General features: G+C 36.0%; 1 protein-coding gene across 22 annotated transcripts in view; it reads right to left on the bottom strand.

Annotated features, from left to right (window-relative positions):
- FAM172A (family with sequence similarity 172 member A) overlaps positions 1-24,923 on the bottom strand; it is a 466,743-nt gene that overhangs the window by 152,325 nt on the left and 289,495 nt on the right. For 19 of the 22 annotated variants that reach the window (XM_057493474.1, XM_057493470.1, XM_057493468.1 and 16 more), the window contains one exon: positions 4,331-4,447. The exons of the other annotated variants lie outside the window; for them this stretch is intronic. In XM_057493474.1, coding sequence (XP_057349457.1) covers positions 4,331-4,447 — 117 coding nt within the window. The remainder of the gene's footprint in view (positions 1-4,330; positions 4,448-24,923) is intronic. 22 annotated transcript variants of the gene reach the window in all.

Below are 24,923 nucleotides of genomic sequence, written 5' to 3'. Positions count from 1 at the left end.
CACTAGCAGCTACCCTTATTCTCCCTACCTCTGCTTCCTCTATGACCAAAAACAAGCCTATTGCAGGTCATGGTCAGACACCTACGGGGGATGTCCCTACAGGTCTTGCATCATTCACTACATGGGTAACTCCTGGTACCCACAGTATTACTCCTCCAACCGTTTCATAAAATATCCCAACAGCTCATTCTCCTTATTAATCCCAGATCCCTGGAACTCTCGATGGGCCACTGGAGTCACAGCCTCAGTTTACTATGGGGGGTCCTTGAACCCCCACGGTACCCTTCATATCTCTCGAGGGTATATTCCCTCTCATTCCCAGATCTCTCAAGTTGCATCCGACATCGGACATTCCGAAAAAGTTATTGTCCAAACTCTTGACGGCGCTTCTTCATCTTCTTACCCCTGCTCCTACTCTTGGTTACAGCTCATCCAAGACACCACCATCTTTCTCAACCACACCCTCAACACTGCCAATTGTTTCTTGTGCGCATCACTACAGCGTCCACTGCTGGCCGCCATGCCCCTTAATATTTCCAACTACTCCTTCCATGCAGAAGGACAACCCTTCCGTCCCCTGGCAGACATACCCCTATGGGAACCAGAATATGCAGATGATCTCACCATCCACTACTGTGTAGGCCCAACCCCTCCCCCCTCCAGCGCACTTCACTGTCTCTCTATCTACACCCCTACCTCTGGCTCTAAGACTTTTACGCAACCAGGTCACTTCTTTTGGTGCAATGGCAGTCTTTTTAACTCACTGCCTCCCAATTCCAATATACCCTGCATTCTTGTCACCCTAATCCCACAGCTTACACTTTACAGCATGGCAGAATTTCTTGAGCTCCAACCTCCCTTGCCCTCGCGCAAAAAGATGGCTGCTTTCCTTCCCATCATGGTCGGTATCTCTTTGACCACCTCAGCATTGGGGCAGGGTTTTTGGGAGGAGCCTTGGGTCACTCTCTATGGGCAATTAAAGATCTCAACGCCAAACTTGAGGGAGCCCTGACATCCACTGCCGATTCCCTGGCCTCTCTCCAAAGACAGGTCACTTCGCTAGCTAAGGTCACCCTTCAAAACCGGTGGGCCTTAGATCTGCTTACAGCCGAGAAGGGCGGCACCTGCATCTTCCTTCGGGAAGAGTGCTGCTATTACATCAACGAATCCGGCATTGTAGAAACTGACATTACCAAACTCACCGACCTTGCCTCCAGCCTCCACTCTGCTTCCAATTCCAACCCATTCTCTTCAATACTAACAAACCCCTTCCTCACCTGGCTGTGGCCCATTGCAGGCCCCATAATAATCATTCTCCTCGCCTGTCTCTTCTTGCCTTGCATAATAAAGTTTATCAAATCCCAAGTCAGTAAAATCTCAAATCAAACTTTCAACCAGCTTTTACTCAGGAACTACCAGCTTTTAGCCACAGAAGATCCCTCACCCTCACGTAACCTCCTCACCACACTCTGAGACGGACCCCTCTCTCTGCTGGAAACTGTTCCTGGAAACAATGGCCGCAGATGCCTGGCTTCTAGCACCCGTATCCTCTTAGCACCATTGGAATCAACAAGTCCTTGACCTATGGTTACAGGGAACCTTCATTGATTTCCAACCAGAAGAAGTCCACATTTACTCGTCCTTACTGTGGGGAGTCCTATCAACCCTTTCCTCCCGGTCCTCAAGCCCTCACTTCCTTCTCCGCCCCCGTTCAGCAGGAAGCAGTCAGAGAGAAAGCAACGTCCACAACCCCATAGAGGAGAAAGGGGGAATGAAGGGTCCCCACCCATAAGATGGCGAACCTCCTGCTTCTCTTCCGGGTCCTCGGTTCCCGCCGGCGCCACTTGAAGCCCAATCCCCCCTCGCGCCCCCTCCCAATCCCAGCACCTAGCCAATAGCCACCAGCCCCGTAGAAGTGACACATCAATCAAATCATGCCCCTTCCTATATAACCCAGCACCTTTCCCTAATAAAGCGGAATTCTCCGGTGAATTGCTGCTGTGTGTCGCTCCTTTCCTTTCAATAGTATTTTCTATAATAATACCATTTATTTCTTTATGCAGCAGTGTTTGCTTTTCAAAGGGTTTTCTTCTTGGTCATCACCTTTGGTTCTCACAATAATTCATGAAGTAGATGGAAGAGGAATTGCTCTCTCTAATTCACAATTATGAAACCGGCCCAGAAAGAGAGAGTGGCAGAGTACCTGGTACATGCCAGATCCTTAATTACTGACTTACCTAGTGAATGACTAAGCCAGAATCATCAGCAAAACTCAGTTCTCTTAAATCCTTGTTCCGAATTACTTCTCTTTTGTGAGATATTTTGAATATGCAGATCACTCATAAAACAAAAGAACACTGTGCTTGTATTTGATAATATTTGAGGTTGAGAAGGTAACAATAATAATAGCTGGACTGACAGAAGTTTAAAGTGCCAACAACTATGTTACTTCTTTACATATGTTATTTCCCAATGACGTTTGCAAGGTAGGTATTTTATTTTATAGATGAGACAATTGAATCTTAAAGAGATTAAATAACCTGCCCAAGATTACATAACTGGGTAATCAGTTGAGTTAGGGTTCAAATTTTGGTATGTCACAATAAAAAACTCCTCATGCTGCCGCAGGCTTAGGCATAACCAAGGGAATGGAAAGAACTATTCAAAAATTAGGTCATTCATAAAATTTTATGAAAGATACACTTGCAAAGAAATTGAGAGTATTGATTAAGATGAATTCAACTACAGCTTAAATTTTTAAGAAGGGCTGGCTTGAAGAAACTGAAGAATTGAAAGATGAAAAAATGTACAGATTGATATATTCTGATTTTTTAAGGGGGTGTCTAATCCAATCTTAGAAATACTTAAAAAAGTAAATCTAAATAAATTTTGTTATTTTTGTCACTTGGAATGAGACATGAAGAATTTACAATAAAAAAAAGTGAACAGGGATGTTTCTGGTTGGGACAAGTACTAAATTACATATTGGTTATGTGTGGGGGAAAAAGGCAGTATGAGCCATTTTATTAATGTTAATATTTATATAATGCTGGGACCTGTATACACATCCATTTAGACAGATAAATAACATAAAAATGTATAGGCATGAAATGCATAAACTCTCTTGAAAAAGTTTAGGGCCTTGGAAAAGACAATCAGGATATAGATAAATTGTGAAAGGAGAAGTGTGAGAAGCAATGTGGTCAGAGAACAGCTGGGTATCAGAGTAGATTTAAAAACCCACCTTTATATGTTTACAGCATTGTGAGGAATGGAGCAAAAATTTTTGGACTTTTGTATGATGAAATACATTTTCTAATGGAGAATAACAATAATAGTGAAAACAGACTGGTGATGCTGTGACTATGCCACTGTGGGATTACATTATCTACTCCTGCTATGTATTCAAAACTCTTCAAACATTAACTCTCTGGTCCTTACGGAGCACCACGAGGGCTGGGAGAAGTTACACACCATACTCACGGTGAGAAGGCAGCTGAATAAATGCCCGAGTATACTATTCACAAAAACTTGGAGAAAATCAGGAAGGTCACCTAGCTCATTCAAATGAATATGTGATTTCATTAATCAACTGGGATAGCATGGTGTGGCCGATGTCAGTTGCTAATATCAGTAAGGTAACTATAAATTTAAAAATTTCAGTTGTTATCTATAATAGAAGTAAAAGATGTAATGGATCAGAAGTTTCCTAATAAAATTGAAGCATGTTTAATGAATCCTTGTTAGTAGTTTCAGGTTCACTTGCTTTTAGGAAGTATGAAAGGAAGCTTTCTTAGCCTGAGGCGAGTCTGCAACCAGGTCCTGGACTACTAGCTCAAGGGTCTCCCAAAATACAATTTCGGCTTTTTGCTGCTTCTCCCCCTACCGGCAGTAATGAGCCAGTCCACGGAAGAGTGGCATATTCTGAACACCTTTCAAGAAAAGGGGCAACCCAGTGAATATTAAGCTTCTTTCTGGTAAATCAAGTAGCACCAATGCTAAATAGTTGGTGCAAAAGTTAAGTATCAGGGAATAATAACCTTTTAACTTATCAGGATGATCTTTAGCCAAAGTTCCCACTGTATATTGCATGTATATATAATATTCTATAGAAAGCCATAAAAAGGTAGGAGGGCTTTCACGTAACTATTTGTTATTCAGAAGGGTTTTCTATCATTATTTCAACTATGTCTAGTTTTTCATATTCCCTCTAAATGTTCTGTCTCCAGAAAGAAGAGTCTGGAGGTGGGAGATGATAAAGGTTGAAGGAGGCTCAAGATATAAAGGCTCATACTCATTCATCTCAGCATTGAAAAAAATCCAGTCTCACCTCTCTCATCCATTCTCGAATCGTTTTGCCAGCTTCTTGGTGCCACACATTGTGAACAGAGTCTGTCAATGCCACAGCAGTTACCTTACTTTTTACATCTGCTTCTCGTTGAATCATCTGTTTTAAAAAAGGAAAATAAAATATTGGCTATAATTTTTTCCCTACTGGATGCAGCCTGCCTAGTCATAGATAATAACAATATATTTAAAATGAAAAAGCAATATGCCTCTCTTGTTCAAAGTTACCCTTCTTCTACACTGAACACATGCCCTATTCTTGTCCAGAGATGTGAAAAGGCCTACTATTTTCTTTTAAAAAGATAATACCACTTAAGTCTTGGGACTGCGCAGCTCTATTATTTTTCCATGTGGTCTGACAATTCAAGGATTAAAGAGATCACAGGGGGAAAAAGGAGGAATCCCTGAGGGTTTCTTTTACAAGTTTCTTCTACCGTTTCCTATTTCAGTGCTCCAGGGAAGTTAGTACCCGGGGTTCACCATGAGCTGCTTATGACTAACTTCTAATTTTCAGTAGTTGGCACATCAGTAAAGAAAGATCTTTCTTTGACTTCTCCAATTGAACTAGCCTGCTCATTGCCTTGGTGTTTTAAATGTAATTTCTTCGTTTTAAATGTCCAGAAAGATTTTTCTCTTCAAAGCCTATCAGTATCATTTTGCTTTCTAATATATTTCTTTATGTCAGCAAACTATACTTGGACTTTCTTCTATATTATGTTATTTCTATAAAATCAAAGGGTCCTAAAATTTTAAGAAGAGCTGGCTTGAAGAAACTGAAGAACTGGTCAGTGATCTGCCAAATATAGAAACTAAAAATTAATAGTTCTACACCAAAAGAATCATAAAATGTTTTAATCTGTTGACATGGAGGACCCTTATTTGGCACAACAAATGTTAAGAAAGCTTAATAAAAAATTTCAGTTAAAATACAATACAGAGTAGCCTTGAATTTCATAGCCATGACCTCACTATTTCTTTGTATCCAGTGTTCCCCTCTAAAAAAGAACAATTCCTCTATAATCTGCTATTAATTTCTATGAATTGTCTATCAAAAGTCTATTAACTGCATTTAAATAAAAAAGGAGAATTCCAAATGGTGATATAAGCTCATATAGAGAACACTGCAAGCCATGCTTCAGATACCAAATGATGCCTGTTGGCATTCTAAATTAAAAATGCATCTCTCAAATTTCTTTAAACCCCACATACGCACATCCTCCTGTCACTGAACACTAGCTAATGGGAATCAAATTCAATATTAATGCTGACTCAGCAGCATTTCTGCAGCTTACATTTTTGTGCCCTATGTTTTCTGCTTGTATAATGTGGAGATCTTAAAGTCAATGTTCATTACCAACATTGTAATATTACTGTAAAATTTCACCTGGCAATATCAATAATGTTTTTAAAAGCATAAAAAATATTCTAATTCAATACTTCATGTTCATTGTTAAGTAGTTTGCTACCTTCTTCTAGATTTTATTTTAAAAGTCATTGGATCACACTGGTACTAGAATACAAAAATTTTAAATGACACTGATAATAAAACCCCAAATTCCACAATAGTGAATCCACTTGGCTCATGAAAAGCTTATGTGTCCATTCTTACTCTCAATTTCTAAACAGTAACACTCTGAGAGATGGCAAGTGATTGTTGCTGAAGTTACAAAATAAGAACATGCTCGTCTGGTATTCTAAGACTATGTCTACATTTTAAAACATTTGCATTGGATTTTGTTGTGGTTGTTAACACATGCGGACTTATTTAAGGTAGTGGTCTGAAGACACAAAATACTGAAAGCCATTTGTGAACTGATGCAAAATTAAGAGTTGAATGGAGGATTTAGTGTAAAAGTAGAAAACCTGGGGATTAAAATTCTACAAACTTGTAAAATATACAGTGGTTAGATGGACTACCAGAGGAAAAAAACTGGTCTGTTTTGTCCATCAGGTTGATATTTCACACAGTGGATGTGATGAGGTGCAACTGTTCTTCATATCACAGCAAATCGTGTTATAATCCGGCATGATACTCCCTTACACTGTTATAGTCCTTTACAGTTCAAAAATCACTCTGACATTATATTATTAGAGGTGGGGAATGGTCCAGTTCCAGAGGATCTTGATGAAGAGCAGTCTACAAATATTTGACTGTTTAGGATTAGTAGAATGGTAAATTGGTGAAAATCTTAAGTTTAGTTTTCCAGGCCATTTACTTCTGTTGCAGTCCTGCTGCAACCTAATCTGGTGGTAATGGAACTACTTGTAACAGCCATTGCTGTCCACAGCCTCTGCTTCCTGCATTTGTTAGCCTGGTTCACAGCCCCCTTTGCTTCCTTACTGCCTCCATTGGGAGTGAGCACTGATGAAAAATGCTGGACAGTGGGAATGGTGGGGTAGACTGCACACAAGAATCCAGATTGTTTAAGAGACAGAACCTTAGATGTACAGCTAAGGCAGGGCATGGATGGAGGCGCAGCTGGGCAGGAAAACAATGTCTATAATAGTTTATAACAGAAGACTATGTCTGGAAAACCCAGAAATCTTAAAGAGAGGAAGCCATTATCTCTGAAGTCCCACTGTATGTCAATCTAAGGTGGAGATGTGGTTTTTATTATGATCCAGGGATATGAACACCTTTGAAATTCCTTGCAAAAATTTGTCTGTGTGATATGAATATTTTTCTAGGAGAGGATTTTTTAGCTTTCATTAGATTCTTAGAGGGATCTTAGTCCCTAAAAATAGTATAATCCTGTGATCTCAATGTCTCTATGTATTCTTGAATGAACTATGAAGTATCTGTTAAGTTAGCCCTTCAAACAAGTAAGATCAGTTTAACACCTAGAGCAATCTTTCACAAAGAAAGGTTAACATTCTGTTTCTGTTATAATGTCTTCAGTATGCTATCAAGAATTGGACAAAAGTGACAGAATTTTGGTATCCCAGACATCAATATACTAAAGTTCCATGGCCGAATAGATCATGTATGATAAAATTATAATTAAAATGTTATTTGTCTTAATTGTGTGTGTATAATGTTTATTTGTATCTGAGCAGCACTTCACACATTCATTCTCATTTTATTCCGAAATAAAGCGTATGCAAAACTTGTATCATCTTTCCCATTTGCCAGGAGGAAACAGACTGAGAAACTGATTAAGGGGAGTTAACTGTTTAACAAGGTGATACAGTGACACAACTCTGGCTTCACCACACTAAGTTCTATGATCTGCTCCTCTGTATCACATGGGGTCCATTCTCAGTAATAGACATAATACTCTTACATACATGCACTCATTTGATTAATTCCCTTTTCATATATATACAGCATTTCACTGACTTGGACATTAAAAAAAAATTGTTAAGAAAAAGATCCAAACCCAGATCAGTAATGAATGCTGAAATTCTAAAAACTATTTCAGGATAGAAATCAGCTATGAGCAAAAACAAGACTATCAACAGCATTTAAAAATTATTTTTACAGTTCTAAAATAAACTATGTCTAGGATGAGTGAAAAATAGATGTATCTATAAATCATATGGATGATTTGAGAATACAAAATATTTGATCCTGTCACCTGATATTTTTGTTTCCGCTTCTTAATTCTACCCATTTATCTATTCATAGTCCTTTCACCTTAGATTATACACAATTAATCTGCTCTTCACTGTATTGCAGGTGCCCAGTCTGACAAAAGCTTAAGCAACCCAATAAAAATCAAGTACTCTGAACAGATTAAATACATATACCATCTGTATGCAGGCTCATCTTATTAAAATTTTTGATGGGATTGAAATTGAGAGGAAAAAAAAAATCTCTTCTATTATCTTTTTTTCTTCCAGAGCAAGAGACACAATGTTAGACATTAAGTAATTGTAACAGACAGAACAGCTTATCAGGGTGTAAGAGTATTTGGTGAGACAAGACCCGCGGACCAGAGCGGAGGGCCAGAGGCAGCAGCGGCTACCTTTGCTCCCCTCCGCGTGCACTATGGCCCTCCCGTGGGGCTGCTACCATCTCTCCCCAGAGATCATGCAGACCTTTTCTGTACACCTCGCTGCTTCACCATACTTTCTCAAAGACCCTCAAATGATATACCTCACTGAATCCAAATACTTCGTTCATGCCACCCTCAAAGTTCCTTATTCCCTTTTTAGGCTATTTTCATTTTTCCCTCGGTTATATTTCTTTCAGAGCTCTACCATTAGCTACTTTTTGCAAAGGAAAACACAAAGACTTTGACTTCCACTAAATCTGGTTGCTGTCCATTTGTCAAGTTAGAAGATAAGTAGCTCTGTATCTCTAGTAGAGGGGCTTGGGTTTGGGAAATTATGAACCCAGCCCAATAGTAAGTTCACTACTTCCAGCCTAAAGAAGAAGTAAACCCTGAACTGGGTTGTCTTTACCCTAACCTAAAAGGAGAAACAGAAAATTTCATTTTCCCAAATTTGTGGCCCTGTAGCCATGGCACTCAGAATAAATACATCATTTATTTTAAAGTCCAAGGGGAACCTTTTGAAAGATACCAATGTGGGTTGGGGGTAGAGATGTGTATATGTGCATGTAGGCCCTTATCTATATTTGCATATATATTTTAAACATGTTTTTGAGAGAAATATTTTAGAGTCTTTCACCAGCAAAAGCCAATACCTTCTTTTAAAATTGTGACATGTGTTACACATATGCATTCTGAGGGTTACAGCTTAAGAATTGTACAGGAAAGCATATTCTGAAAAAAAATCAAATAACGCATATTTTCTTCAGATTAGGATCTGACACTACTGTACGTTTATAAATCTGTGAATTATTACTACTGCATGAGCATGAATGAATCATCACTTTCTTAATAGCATGATTGAGATTTGAGATGTCTTTATGTGTCTCTCTAAAAAAGCATTCATATATGTATATAAATAGATTAGTTCCCTTTAGAGCTCCTTGAGCTAAAATTTCAGATTAAGTTCTTTCAAAAGTTTGAAAATATTAAAAACTGGTACCTTTTCACATTTCTGTTATACAGATAGAATTATACTTAGTGCTTTTATGTGAGTGTAGTCTTTGTGTGGTTTGATAAACTATGATATTTCACGAAAAATCCCTCCCAACACTTTACATTTCTGTTTGTACACTCCCTAGTGTATGGCACACTGCCCTCTGTGCTAACAGGCCCACCAGGTTAAAAATGTGCCCTGGGCCAAGAGGACTAATCAGCTGCTGCTGGGTTTGGCAGAGTCTTTTCTGTTAATGTCTGGTAATATCTTCCTGAAGATTATTTTGTACAAGTCAATCCCAATAGCACGCTACTCACAGAACAAATACCATCTTTGTTGCAACATTAAAACCTTGGTTCTGTCACCCAAGGCTCTTGAGGCACCTCTAGTGATTACAATGAAATATACATACTTCGGTAGATGAAATATGGAGACTAAACTGCCCAGCAGGAAATTCGGACAAGTATGACATTCAGCTCTCACATGCTACTCACAGTTCACACTTGTAATCTGCATCTACTGGTTTTTAAGGCAGAAGCTTTCAAGTAAGCAATTTTCATAAGAAGTATGGTGGTTAGGTTTAAGGACCTTGGAGTTAGGTTCAAATCCCTGATCTGCTACTTCTAGAAATGATACTTTGAGTGAATTATTTCAACTTTTTCTATGTCTCAATTTAATCACAGGTAAAAGGGAGGTGATAAATACAACTGAGTCACAGAGTTATTGTGAGATGAAATAAACCAAATATAAAGCAATGAGCAGAGAACCTGGCACATGGTACACAATTATAATAGATGATCCCACAAAAACACACAATGCAAATTCCATCTTTGTGAACTAGTGCATTCTCCTCTCTCAATGTTGAAGGTAACATTGCTTAACTCAGAATGTATTTAATGACAATTATTATTTTTTTTAAAGCCATAGAACCATAAATGAAAAATAATTTATGAACGGCTATTCTTTCCTTAGAGTATGTGGTTCAATAATTCTAAAACCACCTAAGGAGTAGAAAGAGCTTATTACTGTGTCTTTTTAAAATCCTGTAATCAGAATACCAGACTAGTAATAGCACCATGCATTTGAAAATTAAAACAGAATTGTTGAAGCCATAATGTAGCATACTGCAGCAGCTCCACTTCCCTGCCACCAGTGAACCTGTCAGAATTACTCGGGCTGGCAACAAGCACAGAGCCATGGCTGAGCAGTGCCAAGCTGGCAGACAGTCCCTTTACTGCTTTGTTTCCCAGAGGGAATGTAGCTGACTGTATTTTTAAAAAGATAATCACAGAGATCTGAAGTATGTCCAGAGGAAGGCAGTATAGGGTTGTAGTTAAAAGAGTGCATATGCTTTGGAATTAGATGCCCTTAAATTTTGCTTGTGGTTAATCATTATAAAAATGCACAAATGGGAGTAACAGTAGTAGTCACTTCACGGGATTGCCAAAAGGATCACTGAGAAAAGGCAGGTAAGCAATCAATACTGTCAGCTACCATTATTATTACCTTGACATTCATTTCTAATTTATAAAATGGGTCCCTCTTTTTAGATATGGTACTTATGTGCTCTTCAGTGACATCAACATTACTACCCACTGATAGGGTGGTAGTTGTGAAGTGTCATACAACTACTACATTCACCCTCAGCCCCATCGTGTAAGGTCATTTTGCTTGCTTAAATGTTTTTAAAGGAAATAATTAGGTTTAAGTAGGATACCATACATTCCAGTTAGCCCAGAACAGTCCTGCTTTATGCTTATTGCCCTGGTATAATTATTAATAGTGTTCACTTTCAGTGTTAAGTATTCTGGTTTGGATGGCAAATTACATATGGTCATTCTGTGTATAATGAAGAAATTAAATGTTATTCTACAAACAGGTAAATCTTACAAAGTTTCAACACTTAACAACTTAAGCACATACCCCACACCTATATTGTTGTAACTATAAGAGTATCTATGCAGGAGAGCATACAAGAACTATTTCCAAAAGCTCCTAAGTTCAAAACTTAAGGGCAGGCCTTAAATGTGCTGAGCCCCTCACAGATAGACATGCAGCCTCACACCCTGGGTAGGTAAACATGGCCAGCTGGAGCTCCACTGTAGCAAAAGGATAGGACAACATTCTCTTTTCCTGTGCTTTGAAGCCCTAGCTTCAATTCTTACAACCTTTGTCTAATTTCAGGAAGGAAAAGGCTCTCCACAGGCAAGAACCCCCAAGGGATAGGGTATGTAAACTGAAACTTCTTGGGTCACATGCATTTATGAAGATAAGTCTCCAGCCACCAGTTAGGGAATGGCAAGTTATGATTTATTATTGCAGGCAGCCAGAAGAGAGCAGTAATAACTTCCTTTTCCTTTCCTGCTTAGACTTTATGCCACGTGCAGGCTCCTTCAACAACAAAAAAGCATGTATAGATAGGTTTAAAAGAAAAAGGAAAGGAAACAAGTATTAAATGATTGATAATTGGGGAGTTAGGAAAGAACACCACTGCTTTACAAAAATACATCATGTGAGATAAAGGTACCAGTTTGAAAAACTTACTTCATCACTCAAGAAAACAGCAAGTTATTTGTAAGGGAAAACATAAAAGAGGTCATATATTAAGAAAACAGTGTAAGGGTTCATCAAGATAACTTATTGGTTTAAAATATTTTATTATGTAATGTAGAACCAACCACAAGTAGGCAAGATATTATAAAACAGAGATTTGAAAATTATGACTATATATGAACTGGCTATATTATGAAAGTATAAGTAAGGTCTAAACATTGCCTGTCTAAAAAAACAAAGCAGGTTTAGCAAAGGAAATGTTTAACTGGAGATAATACACAGTGATAGATGGAAAAATGAGAAAACTTATAAAAACTTTAAAAATGTACTTTATACCAAGAAATGTTTCTGATGCAAATAAATAGTAAGCATGTTCACAATATTCAGTTTTAAAACCACCTATGAGCCTTTATTAATTGGTATATACTAGAAATACTTTGGTATTTTATTTATATCTACATCTATACATACATATATATAAATATAATACATATATAATTTTTTAAACATTGAATGGTTTAAAAATTGTGGCAAAAGATTTCATTAGGTCTGGCAGGGGCAAGGAATACACATTCATCTGGCAGAGTGTTAAAATACTTAAGTTTTAAAGCATACCATTTTCTTTTGGCCTGGCAAAAAGAAAGGTAAAGGGATAAGATTTCCTGCCATGAAGATTATAGGAGATTAGGTTATTTAATAAATTTCCCTTAAAATCCTGTACCTTACTTAGGTGTTAGGTAACACATATGTTGACTGGCTTGGCTCTGGTGAGTATTTCACAATATACATAGATATTGGGGACATCAGATTGTATCTTAAATATATACAATTTTCAATCATCAATTATACCTCACTAAAGCTGGGGAAAAACCTTACATCTAACTTCCACATATTGTTTGGTGTATTTGAAACTTAAGGTTTTCAAAGTTATTCTATAAATAGTATTTTAATAAAAAACTCAGGTTGAATTACCTGCATTGTTTATTTTAAAGACCATATACCCTGCTGTCTGGCATAAACAGGGAAAGCCATATTTTCACTTATCAGCTGTTCTAGGTGATACCTTACTACAAAGTTGAGGAAGAAGCGATTTCTGACCTTCAGGAAGAACTCACAATTTAGGAATGAAGGGGGATTCAGATAAATTCTATAGAGACCCTGAATATTTTCAGTATTTATGTATAGATTATCTCATTAGATAGAACAGTTTCTTTTTGTTAAAGTAGATTGCTAATTGAGGGATTATGCGTCGTGGATGAGGAAATCGGCATTCAGAGAAAGTGGCTTGTCCATACTTGTAGCTTGTAAGTGGCACAGCTAAAGCTCTCAACTTCCAATCCTGTGTCTTTACAACAAGGCTATCTTTACAGACTGCCCTATATTTTCCCTTCCAAAATATGTATTCTACTGGTAATGATTTGGGGAGTTAGGAAAGAACACCAGTGTTTTGCAAGAATCTAAAACAAATATACTTAGGCAGCACAGTACAGAAAATTTAATAAGCATCAGTATTTATTATGGTAGGAAGCAGAATTTTTGTTATCTCATATGTTTTGTTAAGTAGCCAATTCAGCCAATATGAAATCCTATAAAATGGCAAATATATAAAAAAGAGTCAGTAGTTCACTAATTTACAAAGTCAATGGTTTCTTTCTTTTCTTCCCCCTGGAATGCAGGCACCATGAGGGCAGGAACATATTTACTAGGTTGACACCTCATCCTCATCCCTTGCACAGTGATAAGGCATATAACAGGTGCTCAAAAATGATTTGTGGAATGAATGGAGGTGCTATTTATAGAAGTGGAACACATCAGAGAAAGTGATGCTTAGGATATTAGAGTGATGTCTGGTTTGGCCTATTTAGAAGTACACCATACTGTAGGTTGGATTCCATAGGAAACAGACTCTGAGATGGAATTCAGCATGCAGAATGTTTACAGGGAGTACCCTTAGTATCAACATATTAAGAAGGGAGGAGAATGGGCAGAGAAGTCAACATGTGATGCAGGTCCAACAAAAGCCTTGCACAACCCCAGGGGAGCTCTTGACCTAGAATGGTCCCTCAGAATATTCCAAGTTGGGCCCTGATGGCTTGGCCTTTAATTTCCCTGCTTTTCTGTCTCTGAATATGGGACCCACAGCAGCTAAGTCGGTCCCTGAAGGGGCTGACAGCTGAAGGTTGGGGCACGACTTGGGGCAATCAGTCCTTGACTGTAGAAGCAACTGGCAGTCTGTCACAATGTCTACCACAGGCCATAACTGAAATTAAGCACTGTTATATTGTCCATTCAAATCTAAATTGTCCTTTCAATCTGCCTAGCACTCTATTGTCATATTTGTGTACTCAAGATTACATTATGATTTAACTCACAAATATCTATAAGATGAAGTAAATATCTCTTAGATTTTAGGTCTAAAATCTTTAGGAATAAATTTTGTGTTAATCCCCCAGCTGAAGATTATGTAAGGAAAAACACAAAGTTAAAAGGCAGAGAAGCATTGACTATTGAAAAGTATTAAGAAATCAAAACCACAAATTTCAAAAATTGTCCCATAAATCCATTAGGGAATGACTATTTTCTGAATTTCAAATGAAATGCTTATGTCAGATAAAGCAATGTATAGTTGTCACTTCAAACCTGAATGCACCAGTATACAAAATAACTCTAAACTTCAAAAAAAGTTTGTGTTCATCACTACTTAGTGTCTGCCATGATAAACACAAAGCTGGTGGTGTTGGTAGGGGAAAAGAAAGGGTAGGTATGAGCAGAGAGGTTTCCCTCTACAAGTACTAGGTTAACTCTTCAAATTTCAGCCTTTATTTCCCTATGACATGAACAAAATAAGACTGTGTTATGTAAATTTTGGGACAAAAGGCATTTGAGATTTTGATTCCAGATCTTAGTTATTCTATGCTCCAGGTTCCTGAGTTTTTGCCTCTAGTAATTCAAAGTCATCTTCACTTGTTCATATTTCTTCAAATACAGGGTCAGGTTTATACAGAAATGGTGTGACACTGACCTAATTTGCATATATTGGGGGTTACATACTTTTAGATTCCAGTGTTGGCATTGACCCATTGATACAGGAAAGAAAACACATAAATGTTCTTAAAACAGGATGTGTTAATCAATTGTGGGTTACTAATTGCAAAATATTGGGGAGAGTATGACACACACTTTTAAGTGGGAAACTGACCTCATTATAATTAGTATAAGGCACAGGCTTCCTACATTGTTGGAAAATATTTGAACAAGGACTTTCAGATGCTCTTCTATCAGGAACTATGATAAATACTTGGTGCTTGTGTGCCTACTTAGACATTCCAGTGAATACTGTTGCAGGAAGAAATTTATGTTCGACTACTGCTTATAAGGGCTGTTAAAATGCACACGCTTCTGACCAACAAATGTAGGACAATCCTTTAAGCTGAGATTTTAAAATACATGTCTGCTTGTATGTTGGAGTTGTTTTCTCTTACAAAAGCACATCTCACATTTCTGAAATGATAAAAGTCCGTGGGAGTAAATAGTTTGAAATAGGTTCATTTGAGATAGGACTTTTTAAGATTGCATTTACTGTACAAAACCATATAAACACTGGGTGGGGAAAAGATGGGTTTGGAAGTAAGGTAGCTATTTACCTGTATGTATTTGGCTGTATCTTCATTTCACAGAGAGGGAACATGCTCATGTACTACATGTTGTAAAAGAGCACTTCCAAGTTCATATACTAGCGAACCATAAACAACAGTCACTAAACACTAAGTTTCCTCTATCAATATCCACCATAGAGAAAAATGCTGGAGTAGCACTTCAGATCACCAACAGGAAGAGGAGAACCCTGAAACCTGTCATTTAGACATCTGATGACAGCTATGATGCAAAATGACACTGAAAAATTTACACTGAGGAAGGGCTTATGTGTGAGTGAAAGAGAATTACTCTCTAGGCTATTTTTAAATATTCCAATTTCCTCCATGTGTCTGTTCATTAGCACTTTTTAAGGAGATATCCCATTAGCTAAGTCAATGACTTAGGGTCTATATTTTACTATCATTAAATATGCTTCAGTTTCATGAGTATGAAATAATTCAAACAGCAAGAATCTAAAACAAATATACTTAGGCAGCACAGTACAGAAAGTTTAATAAGCAGCAGTATTTATTACAGCAGGAAACAGAATTTTTTGTTATCTGACACATTTTATTAAGTAGCCAATTCAGCCAATATGAAATCCTATGAAATGGCAAATATATAAAAAAGAGTCAGTAGTTCACTAATTTACAAAGTCAATTATATGTCACTGTTTCATATCAGGTTAATTACTTCATCTACATTTTTGGAATTTTAAAGTAGTACATGAAAGGTGATGGATTGACAGCACAGACCGTAGACTGAAATTATTACACTATTTTCCTGAGTGTTAATAATATAAAAGGCAACATACAAAAATAGAATTCCACATAAGTTTCATCTAATGAGATCATAATTGAAATAGAGAGGAAGTACAGAAATGAGAGAACAGGAAAGATGCTTTCAGAAAAACTTCAGTGAAGAGGTAAAGGGAAAGGGAAATGGTACATTGGTAGATAGCTTCTACATTGTTCTTCTAGGCATGTATGTATGAAAGAATGGAGGTTAAATAACAAAACAGTGTGTCAGAGAAGTTAAAGAAATCTTAAGTGAAAAAGAAGCAAAGTGACTCCATGTGGAGTTGCAATCAGGGGGGTAATAAGATGGGAAAAAGGATGTAATATCACAGACAGAGCACAAAAGAAGGCCCTGCATAGGAATGAGGAGCAAATGCTGAATTTCCATAGTTCTGATTCTAACCCACTTTCCCAAGAGCCCAGCCTGCCACTCCTTACTGTGGGTGCCATGATTAAATCTACCACACTACTTTCTGCCGTGAAGGTGTCGGGAAAAGCACAGCTTCCCTAAGTCCGTCTCTTCTTACACAATCACTAGCACATACTCTGAGCTATTAGTCCCTTTCCTCCTCAAACAGAAAGGACAATAAAATTATTGCTGAATTTTCCAGTATGTGAATCAAATATTTCTAGAAGTTAATTTGATATTGATACCACTTTTTATTATTTGTTGGAGTGGGTGAGTTAGACCCTAATGCCTTACAACCTACATTCAAATAGTCATGATGCAACGCAATATATATACTATGGTCTTTCATATAAAAGAATGAATCTACTACAAGTAGCATCATGGTTTAATGAAACCAGTTTAAAAATTAATCCTTCCATGGCTCTACCTGTAACATAGAAGGAAAGAATGAAAAGTTGTTAGGGACACTCAAAATTACCTAGTCCAATTCCTCTTTGTTCAGATGAGAACACAGGTGGCATGACTTAGACGTCACCTCTAGTTTCAATAGACACGGGATAACCCCAGCCAGAAGGCCAAGTTCCACACTGGTAATGCTGCTCCTTTGCTCTATGCCGTGGTGCACTTCCTAACAGCACTTGTGCTACTAGGTCCTTGGTGCTGTGTCCTAGTGCTCGGCTTCCCTGATATTACAGGCTCCACATAAATTTTGGGGGTGAGAGGCTACCAAAGTGGTTTTTTAAACATAAACTGCTTTAAGTCTGTGGGGTAAATGGCTGTTGCTCCATTATTTTTCTGATCAATTTGGCAGGTACAGTCCGTCAAACTAGCTTCTTCATGTAGATACTGTCTTACTATGGAAATGAATGTGGAAACATTCATCTTTGTCAGAAATTATGTCAAATTATTCAAATTTATTGGTGAATTACAACAAACATCCCAGCTGATGAACATCTCAGTCATATGTTTTTAAGAGAACACTTATGGTTCTAAAAAGATAACATTACAGTGAGCTTTCCCATTCTGAAGCAAGATGTTTGGAGAGAAGATGGAGTCTGTTATTCAAGATAATAATTTATTTTAATCATAAAAAGTTCCTAAGACATCTAGCATTGTAAATATTAAAACATATCTCTTTGGATAATGTTGCTATTGTTTCCCCCCCTCCTTGTTTTAGGCCTCTTTGAAGACCTCAGGAAGCTGTCTCTAAGACTCTTTCTGTCAGTTTCCATCTTTTCCATAGACATACTGCAGCCTTCACATTAACACTGCTTCTCTGGCTTGAGGTAATAAACGATTAGCTACAGCACAGTGGTGTGATGTTCATGTTATTCTTTGCTGTACTACACCCAGCCAATGTCTCAAAAGTTAATGCAAGTATATCAGGATCTGAAATTAACTTTTTATAGCCAAAAGCAATGTTCTGCTAGAAGAAGAAAAACCTATTATAAATGAGCTGGCATCTGACTGCTTGTAGATGGTGAGTACCAGGAAAAACATTTCAAATTATAAAATGTTGAATATAACAAAAGCCGCCCCATATTGATTAATCAGTGCTTTTTTATGAACTGATAAGGTCTAACTAGGTAGTACCTATTCTTAGTAAGTGACAGATTTATTTCTAAAGATCAGAGATGGACCTAAATTAGCTAGTGCTCTTATGATGTTATATAGAAATAATTAGAAAAAAATACTTGTAAAAAAAATAACAGACAACATTTCTCTTTGAACCATGTACTAACCTTGAAATTTTTTTGTAAAAAATCATAAAATGAGTTAATTTTAACATATTTAAAAGTACATATTAATTCAATGAACATTTTCAAGAAATTATTTTGGAAAAATAGAACAGAAAAATATCAGCCTAAGATAATGCACATACCCATTTCTCTTTGAAAAAATTTTAACTTCTCATTAAAATACCCATGTAGTGGAAAGCAATTTGGGATGCCACAAAGCAAAGGTATTTTACAAATTTTATTTAAAAATGCCTATATGTTTATGCTCAGATATTTCACTGGTGTTCAGACCAAGCTTCACTATACAAGCAATACTTTTTGTCCCTTTTTGGTCAAGATGTAAAACGTATGCCACAAAAACTTAAAAGTCTATAAATACTTTATTATAATTACTCATGTTAAAAATCAGTATCTTTAGCTACTAAAAACAGAGCATGATTTAACTGCATATTTTCATATATATAATATTTGGCTATAAATCTAGAGGAGAGTAATATGAAATTTTATCAATTCTCTCATGAATCTGAATATTTAGAACAGGGAAAAATAGTTTTCTATATTCTGTACGCTACTGATTGCTTTTCACTTTGGTGGGGGTGACAGAAAGAGAGGGGGAGACAGTTTTATTTTAAAAACATAACAGACATTAAGGTCCTTAGAGATTTCAGGTAGACCCTCAGTGTGAAACGTGTATTCAGGTTTAGAATGGAATTAAGATTCTAAAAAATGAACAAATCTTTATATTTTCAGGAAGATCAAAAGATAATTGCCAATTGACAAATTCAGTTAATTATGTTGTCACTTTATTATCAACTAGTAATCATAGCTCTGACATACGAAGATAGTTATGCATGGCAGCATATCCATTTTCTCTACTAATTTTTAAGTGGTCAGCTGAGCTAGAAGAGTAAATACAGTCTTTAAAATAGTTTAGAAGAACTGGAGGTTACTTTTGAACTAAGTACATGCTTAAAAATTACAAAGAGGATCACTGAAATTTATATAAGTAAAGAGATACAAATTATTGCTATTTGTGCTCTTTGAGCTTATGCTTTGCTTATCTTTCTCTTGACCTTTATCCAAGAGAATCACACTAACTCTTGAATGCTTTCTCTCACTTGATTTCTAAAGCTGTTCATCACACTTGCTGGCTAGAAGCACAGCTGGCAAGGGATCTAAACCTCATCACTGGGCAAACTTGCCCTTCTGGTTTTGCCAAGAATGACATTTCCAATGGAAAAAAAAAAGTTACTGTATGGGACACTGGATACTGTATTTGTTTGTGGAAACTAATAGCTCCACCCACTTTGTTAGCACCAGATATAAGCATCAGAAATAAAATCAAAATAACAAAGAATTAAATAGCCAAGAGTTTTTTTCTAAATTCAATTGTTAATTAAAGTAAGAGCACTGAAATCAGCTGAGTGTTTTTACTCATTTCCTGAAGAAAGATGCAACTGAGGATAAGCAGTGCCCCCTAGTGTCAATAATCACAGAGAATAAAAGCTAAAGGAAAGTAGCTAATGTTAACTGAACTAAAATTACTGAAAATATATGCATGTAATAATGATAAATGCATTTATTCAAATTTAAAGTCTTACATGTATATAAAGTCACACCACATAATCATTTTAGTACCGATTTGCTCACGAATGCACACTCACACATGAAAACACACACACACACTCATGAACGTGCACATGCACACTGTACACAGACTGACATGGCCAAGATGTCTTTAATGTTCCAGGCAGCTCAGGAAAAATATTCCACCCAGCACAGCAGGCCATGCATGAAGCGGGTGTCAGCAAGCCCAGCAGAATCATTCACTTGTGAAGACGTCTAATAGGAACTGCTGAACACACAATACAGGCAGCGTGGCCTGAATGGCTAAAGTGGAATGGCCGGAATGGAATTCGAAGGGTTTCAAACCCATCCGAAAGTGTAATTAAACCTGTAATGAGTGTTGAAACATTTTTCTCTTTTTTGTTAGTAACAGGAGGTTAGCAATATTAAACCTGTATTACAGACTGATTTTGCAAATGCTGTAACTTTTACTGTGCCTATTCTGAATATTGGATCCTAAATTTCAAATACAAATAAATAAAATGTACATCTGTCTCTTGAAGAAAATGTAACACATACAATTCAAATATTAAAAAATATTACATATACTACATGGAATTGAAGTTGGAAAATAATTTTTCTTACAAAATCTATGAGAAAACTTGAAAATTATTTTTAAAGATCAATGAGACAACTACAGAGTGACAAAAAAGGTGAAGTTAGTTTATCTCATTCTATAAAATGGTCTGGGTCACTAATTTATTAACAGTAATTTTTGTCATAGAACCTATAAAAGGAGGCAAACAAAAGAAAAGAACTCATACAAATAAAATGGTAAAGAAAAAAAAGATTAGGTGTATATGTTTCAAAGACAGTGCTAATGAAAAACAAATTAATAGAAAAATCTATTGCTCAATTTTATTTGCATGAAAGTACAAGGCAAAAAAATAGAGTTCAACTCTACTTAAAACCTACATTTATATATTTATATAGGAAACCATTTATTAACTACTTGCCCACATAAACCAATAGTGCATATACTACTAGTTTTGCAGGTTTAAAAATTTAGCAAAGAATATAATTAGGCTTTTATGACAAGATTTCAATGTGCATTTAAATTGCTCCATCTTTAAAATGAGGAAGGTGCAAATGCAATAGTTAAGTGGCATAAACACAACATCCAAATGACAGTTAAAAGTAGATAAGTATTTAGGACCTTTATAATAACTTTAGGTTAAAGCAGGAGCTGGACACTTCAACTATTTAAATTTAAAAAGTGTTCTAAAATGCCTATTATTCAGGTTTTTTTACAAGTTTAACTTGGCGGGGCTGTTGAAAATCTTGGGTGATACAAAGAACAAGAACAGCAACAACCTTTTTTATTTGTCACAGTATTTAGATAATGTTAAGGATACAAATGCACATTTATGTTCATGTTAATTGTATTATACCTACTTGTTGCATCAAAAAATATGAGTTATTTCTCATTAAAATTTCCACAGGAAATGGAATTGTATCTTAAATCTGTAAAAACAGGTACCTGCTTAGATATGTGGTCATGAAAAACCAAAGTTGTATGTCTAATTGTGAGGGGAGAGGCCTGAATTTTTACTTGCTAGAACACTTGCACAGCATGCTATTGCAACTGGCACTAAACATCTGTTCCTGTAAGTCTCCAACAGGCAAAAACATTATTTATAGGAGGTTGTTGTGTTATTTTATCTTTTAAAGTTTTTGTTTTCATGGATATTCATAGTTTCACCTTTAATTTAACAATAGAATATCTGCTGATTATTTGGTTATTAATGTAGGCATAAAGTGATATGAGATTGCCAACCTTACCTAGAACTCACTTACTTCTCAAAAGACCAAATAAAGAGAAGGATAATTTCTAAAGGCTAAAAGATGGTACACCATTAAGAAAAGCTTCCATTTTTGGAGATACAAATTAAGAATTTTTTTAGACTTGACCCAGAACATTTCTATAAGTGTATGAAGGCGATGTGTATGAATAAATATCCAGGGCCAGATTTTTCATGTTGTAAAAAAAGGGAAAGGTAAGCAGGCCCATGCCTGTTGCATTAAAAAGCTGGGTTAGGAATACGAAGAGAGGGAGATTAGGTTCATACAAAGCTGGGTTGAAATAGTGATTAGAAGTTTTTTTATTCCTACAAGGTTAAACGAAATGGAAAAGGTTTATAAGCCATGTTCCCTATTATCAGTATCAACATACCCATGATCACATTTGATTCCTTCCTAGAACATCTCAGATAAAAGAGCTTGAAATATATGCACACAGCCACTAAGACAAAGAAAAGGTTTTAAATGTGAACTTTCAGCTTTAACTTCCTAAAGCCTTCATAAAAATGTTCAAATGCAAATTTTCTTTTGCATATGTGATCTAAACCACTACAAATGAGAAGGCTCTGTTTAGAGGCAGAAAAAGTATAAAAGATAAATAATTTTAAAGGAAGGTATTTCCCTTTAACATATATGTATACACTCAAGTATTTAATAAGTAATTATCTCTTCATACATATGACATCTTCACAGATTATTTAGTAAGAGTTTCCATATACTTAAACAATAATATGTATGTATCAAGTAACAGCATGATAAGTTTTTAATCAACAATTCTCAGTATACTGAAAGTCTTTCTCAAGATGATAAAACTGCATTATACTTTCAGGAATGATTCAGCATAATAGTAAGTCAGAACAAACACAGCATAAGGCAAATACTAGTCTTCTAACATTTTTTCTTTAGCCATAGATATTTTACATGTTATTTAGAACTGATTATATTTACCAACAGTGGTTAGAACTTGCTTATTAACCAATCTATATTGCTCATTATTTTAGGGTAGGGTGAAGAAGAATAAGAGAAAGGTAGTTAACTACTGCTTTCTTCAGAAATTATATAACTTTATGTATCTGCTTTATTTCTCAAAGTAACACTTTTGCATAGAGCAAAGTAAATCGTATTGTACTGATTTTCTATATTTTTTTTAATCTTAAAAAATTTGGAACCTTTATATATGTTGGTGTGAATTAAAAATAATATTTACAATTAAAACAAGTTTTAAGCAGCCAGACATATATATTGTCATACAGAGAATGACAAGCATATCCTTACTGGTAAGATATGAAATTTTATTTCATTAAGCATATAAAAATTTTTTTTTGAGATTTTTATGAAGAGTTGCCTTTTTAATAAATTATTAATGATGAATGACTTACCACAAAGTTACTGTGGTGTTATTAGAAATTCTCAGACTCATGATGGGCTATGCTGGAAACATGGTAACTTCTAGAAATCACCAAAAATATATGATGCTTTGTTAAAGGGAAACAATGAGAAAAGGGCTGAAATCACTGTTATCCTTCCCTCTATGATTAAAAAATCATTATTCCTGTATTTGAAAAAAACAATTAGCTTGAAAGCTTTTTAGCAACTCCTTGCTTCTTCATTAGATACAGGAAAAAGTAATGCATTTCACTGGACAACTTTTTACCAGCTATTTCACTATTTTTCTGTTACCTAGCACCTTACAATAAAGGCCCCCCATCTTCTCCCCCATTTTCCCAGAAATACTATACTAGGAATCTGAGCACAGTGAACACATTTCATACTCAGACCTCCATACCCCTGAACAGGGTGGGGGGTGAGGGTGGAGAGGGTTCTGGACAATTCTTGTAGTCTGAGGTCCTGGATATTACCTGAGCAGTTAAAAAGAGCAGGCATCATACTACATTCTGATAGAATTACACAGAAGCCAAGTTCCTTTTTTTTTTTAACCACTAAATGCTGAATTTTATTCCTCCCGTTGGGAGTCCATACAAGTGGCTGATTATGTGGTATAAACTTGGGGGGAAGAAACACAGCAGCTGTGACTGAATTACATAGCAGAAATTCTGGCCAACTCAAATACCTATTTGTAGCTGCTTATGGTCACTTGTATTTGGGGTTGCCATCCAGTCCTTTAAGGGGTTTTCAATGGACCACCTGTAGCACCATACACCTGTTGGTCATATGTACTCAGGGGTTGCTCCATATAGCTAAGCAAAAGCACTTCCCAACAGCTGAATTAGCTTGTTTGATCATGTGCTGCTGTGAAATATAGACTCCTCTGACTTCTGAGGTAAAAGAACTCTCCTCTACTCATGAGATTATTTTATATCTAGCAGGAGCTTAAGATATATACTCACTCAGATATGTAAATTCAACCACTAGAGACAAGTAACTTATGCAAGATGATGTACATTTCATTTTAGCTGGAAAAAAATGTGCAAGCACTATACAATTCTGTTTCAGAGAGCTATGCTTGCACCAAGTTGAGATGCACTGAACAAAAGTTGCAATGTAATATCCCTGTTTCCACAGATTGGATCCAGTTTTGAAGAGCTGTTTTTAAGTACTTGAAGAGGTTTTCCATTTTAATAATTTTATATGCCTTTTTCATTAGTATGTCCACAGATTTTTTTCACAAACTACCAAATTGACATCACTATTTTATGAATACTGTTTTCATATTTTATGACATATATAAATAACAATTTTAGACATTCTAACTCCAATCACCCACAAATCTAATTTTTCCAAAATAAGGCCATATTTTCTAATATCTATTATTTACAATAATAATAATTCTGTTGACTGACACTTCCACTTGTGAATAAATTTCATGCAATACATGTACATACCTCATTTATGTTACAGCTTTTAGAGGACAGTTTTAAAATAGCAAATGACTTTGTCTAACAACTTTTTGTGGTTATTGCCCTTTTAAAATAAATATTTAATTCATTCCAGGTTTAAAGTATGAATTCTAGCCTTTCTGGAGCAAACAAAAGAAATATATTTAGGGTTGTAATTTGATAGTAA

This window comes from Manis pentadactyla, chromosome 2, assembly GCF_030020395.1.
Source record: "Manis pentadactyla isolate mManPen7 chromosome 2, mManPen7.hap1, whole genome shotgun sequence".
Classification (NCBI taxonomy): Eukaryota; Metazoa; Chordata; class Mammalia; order Pholidota; family Manidae; genus Manis; species Manis pentadactyla.
This window is presented reverse-complemented; position numbering and strand designations above follow the sequence as displayed.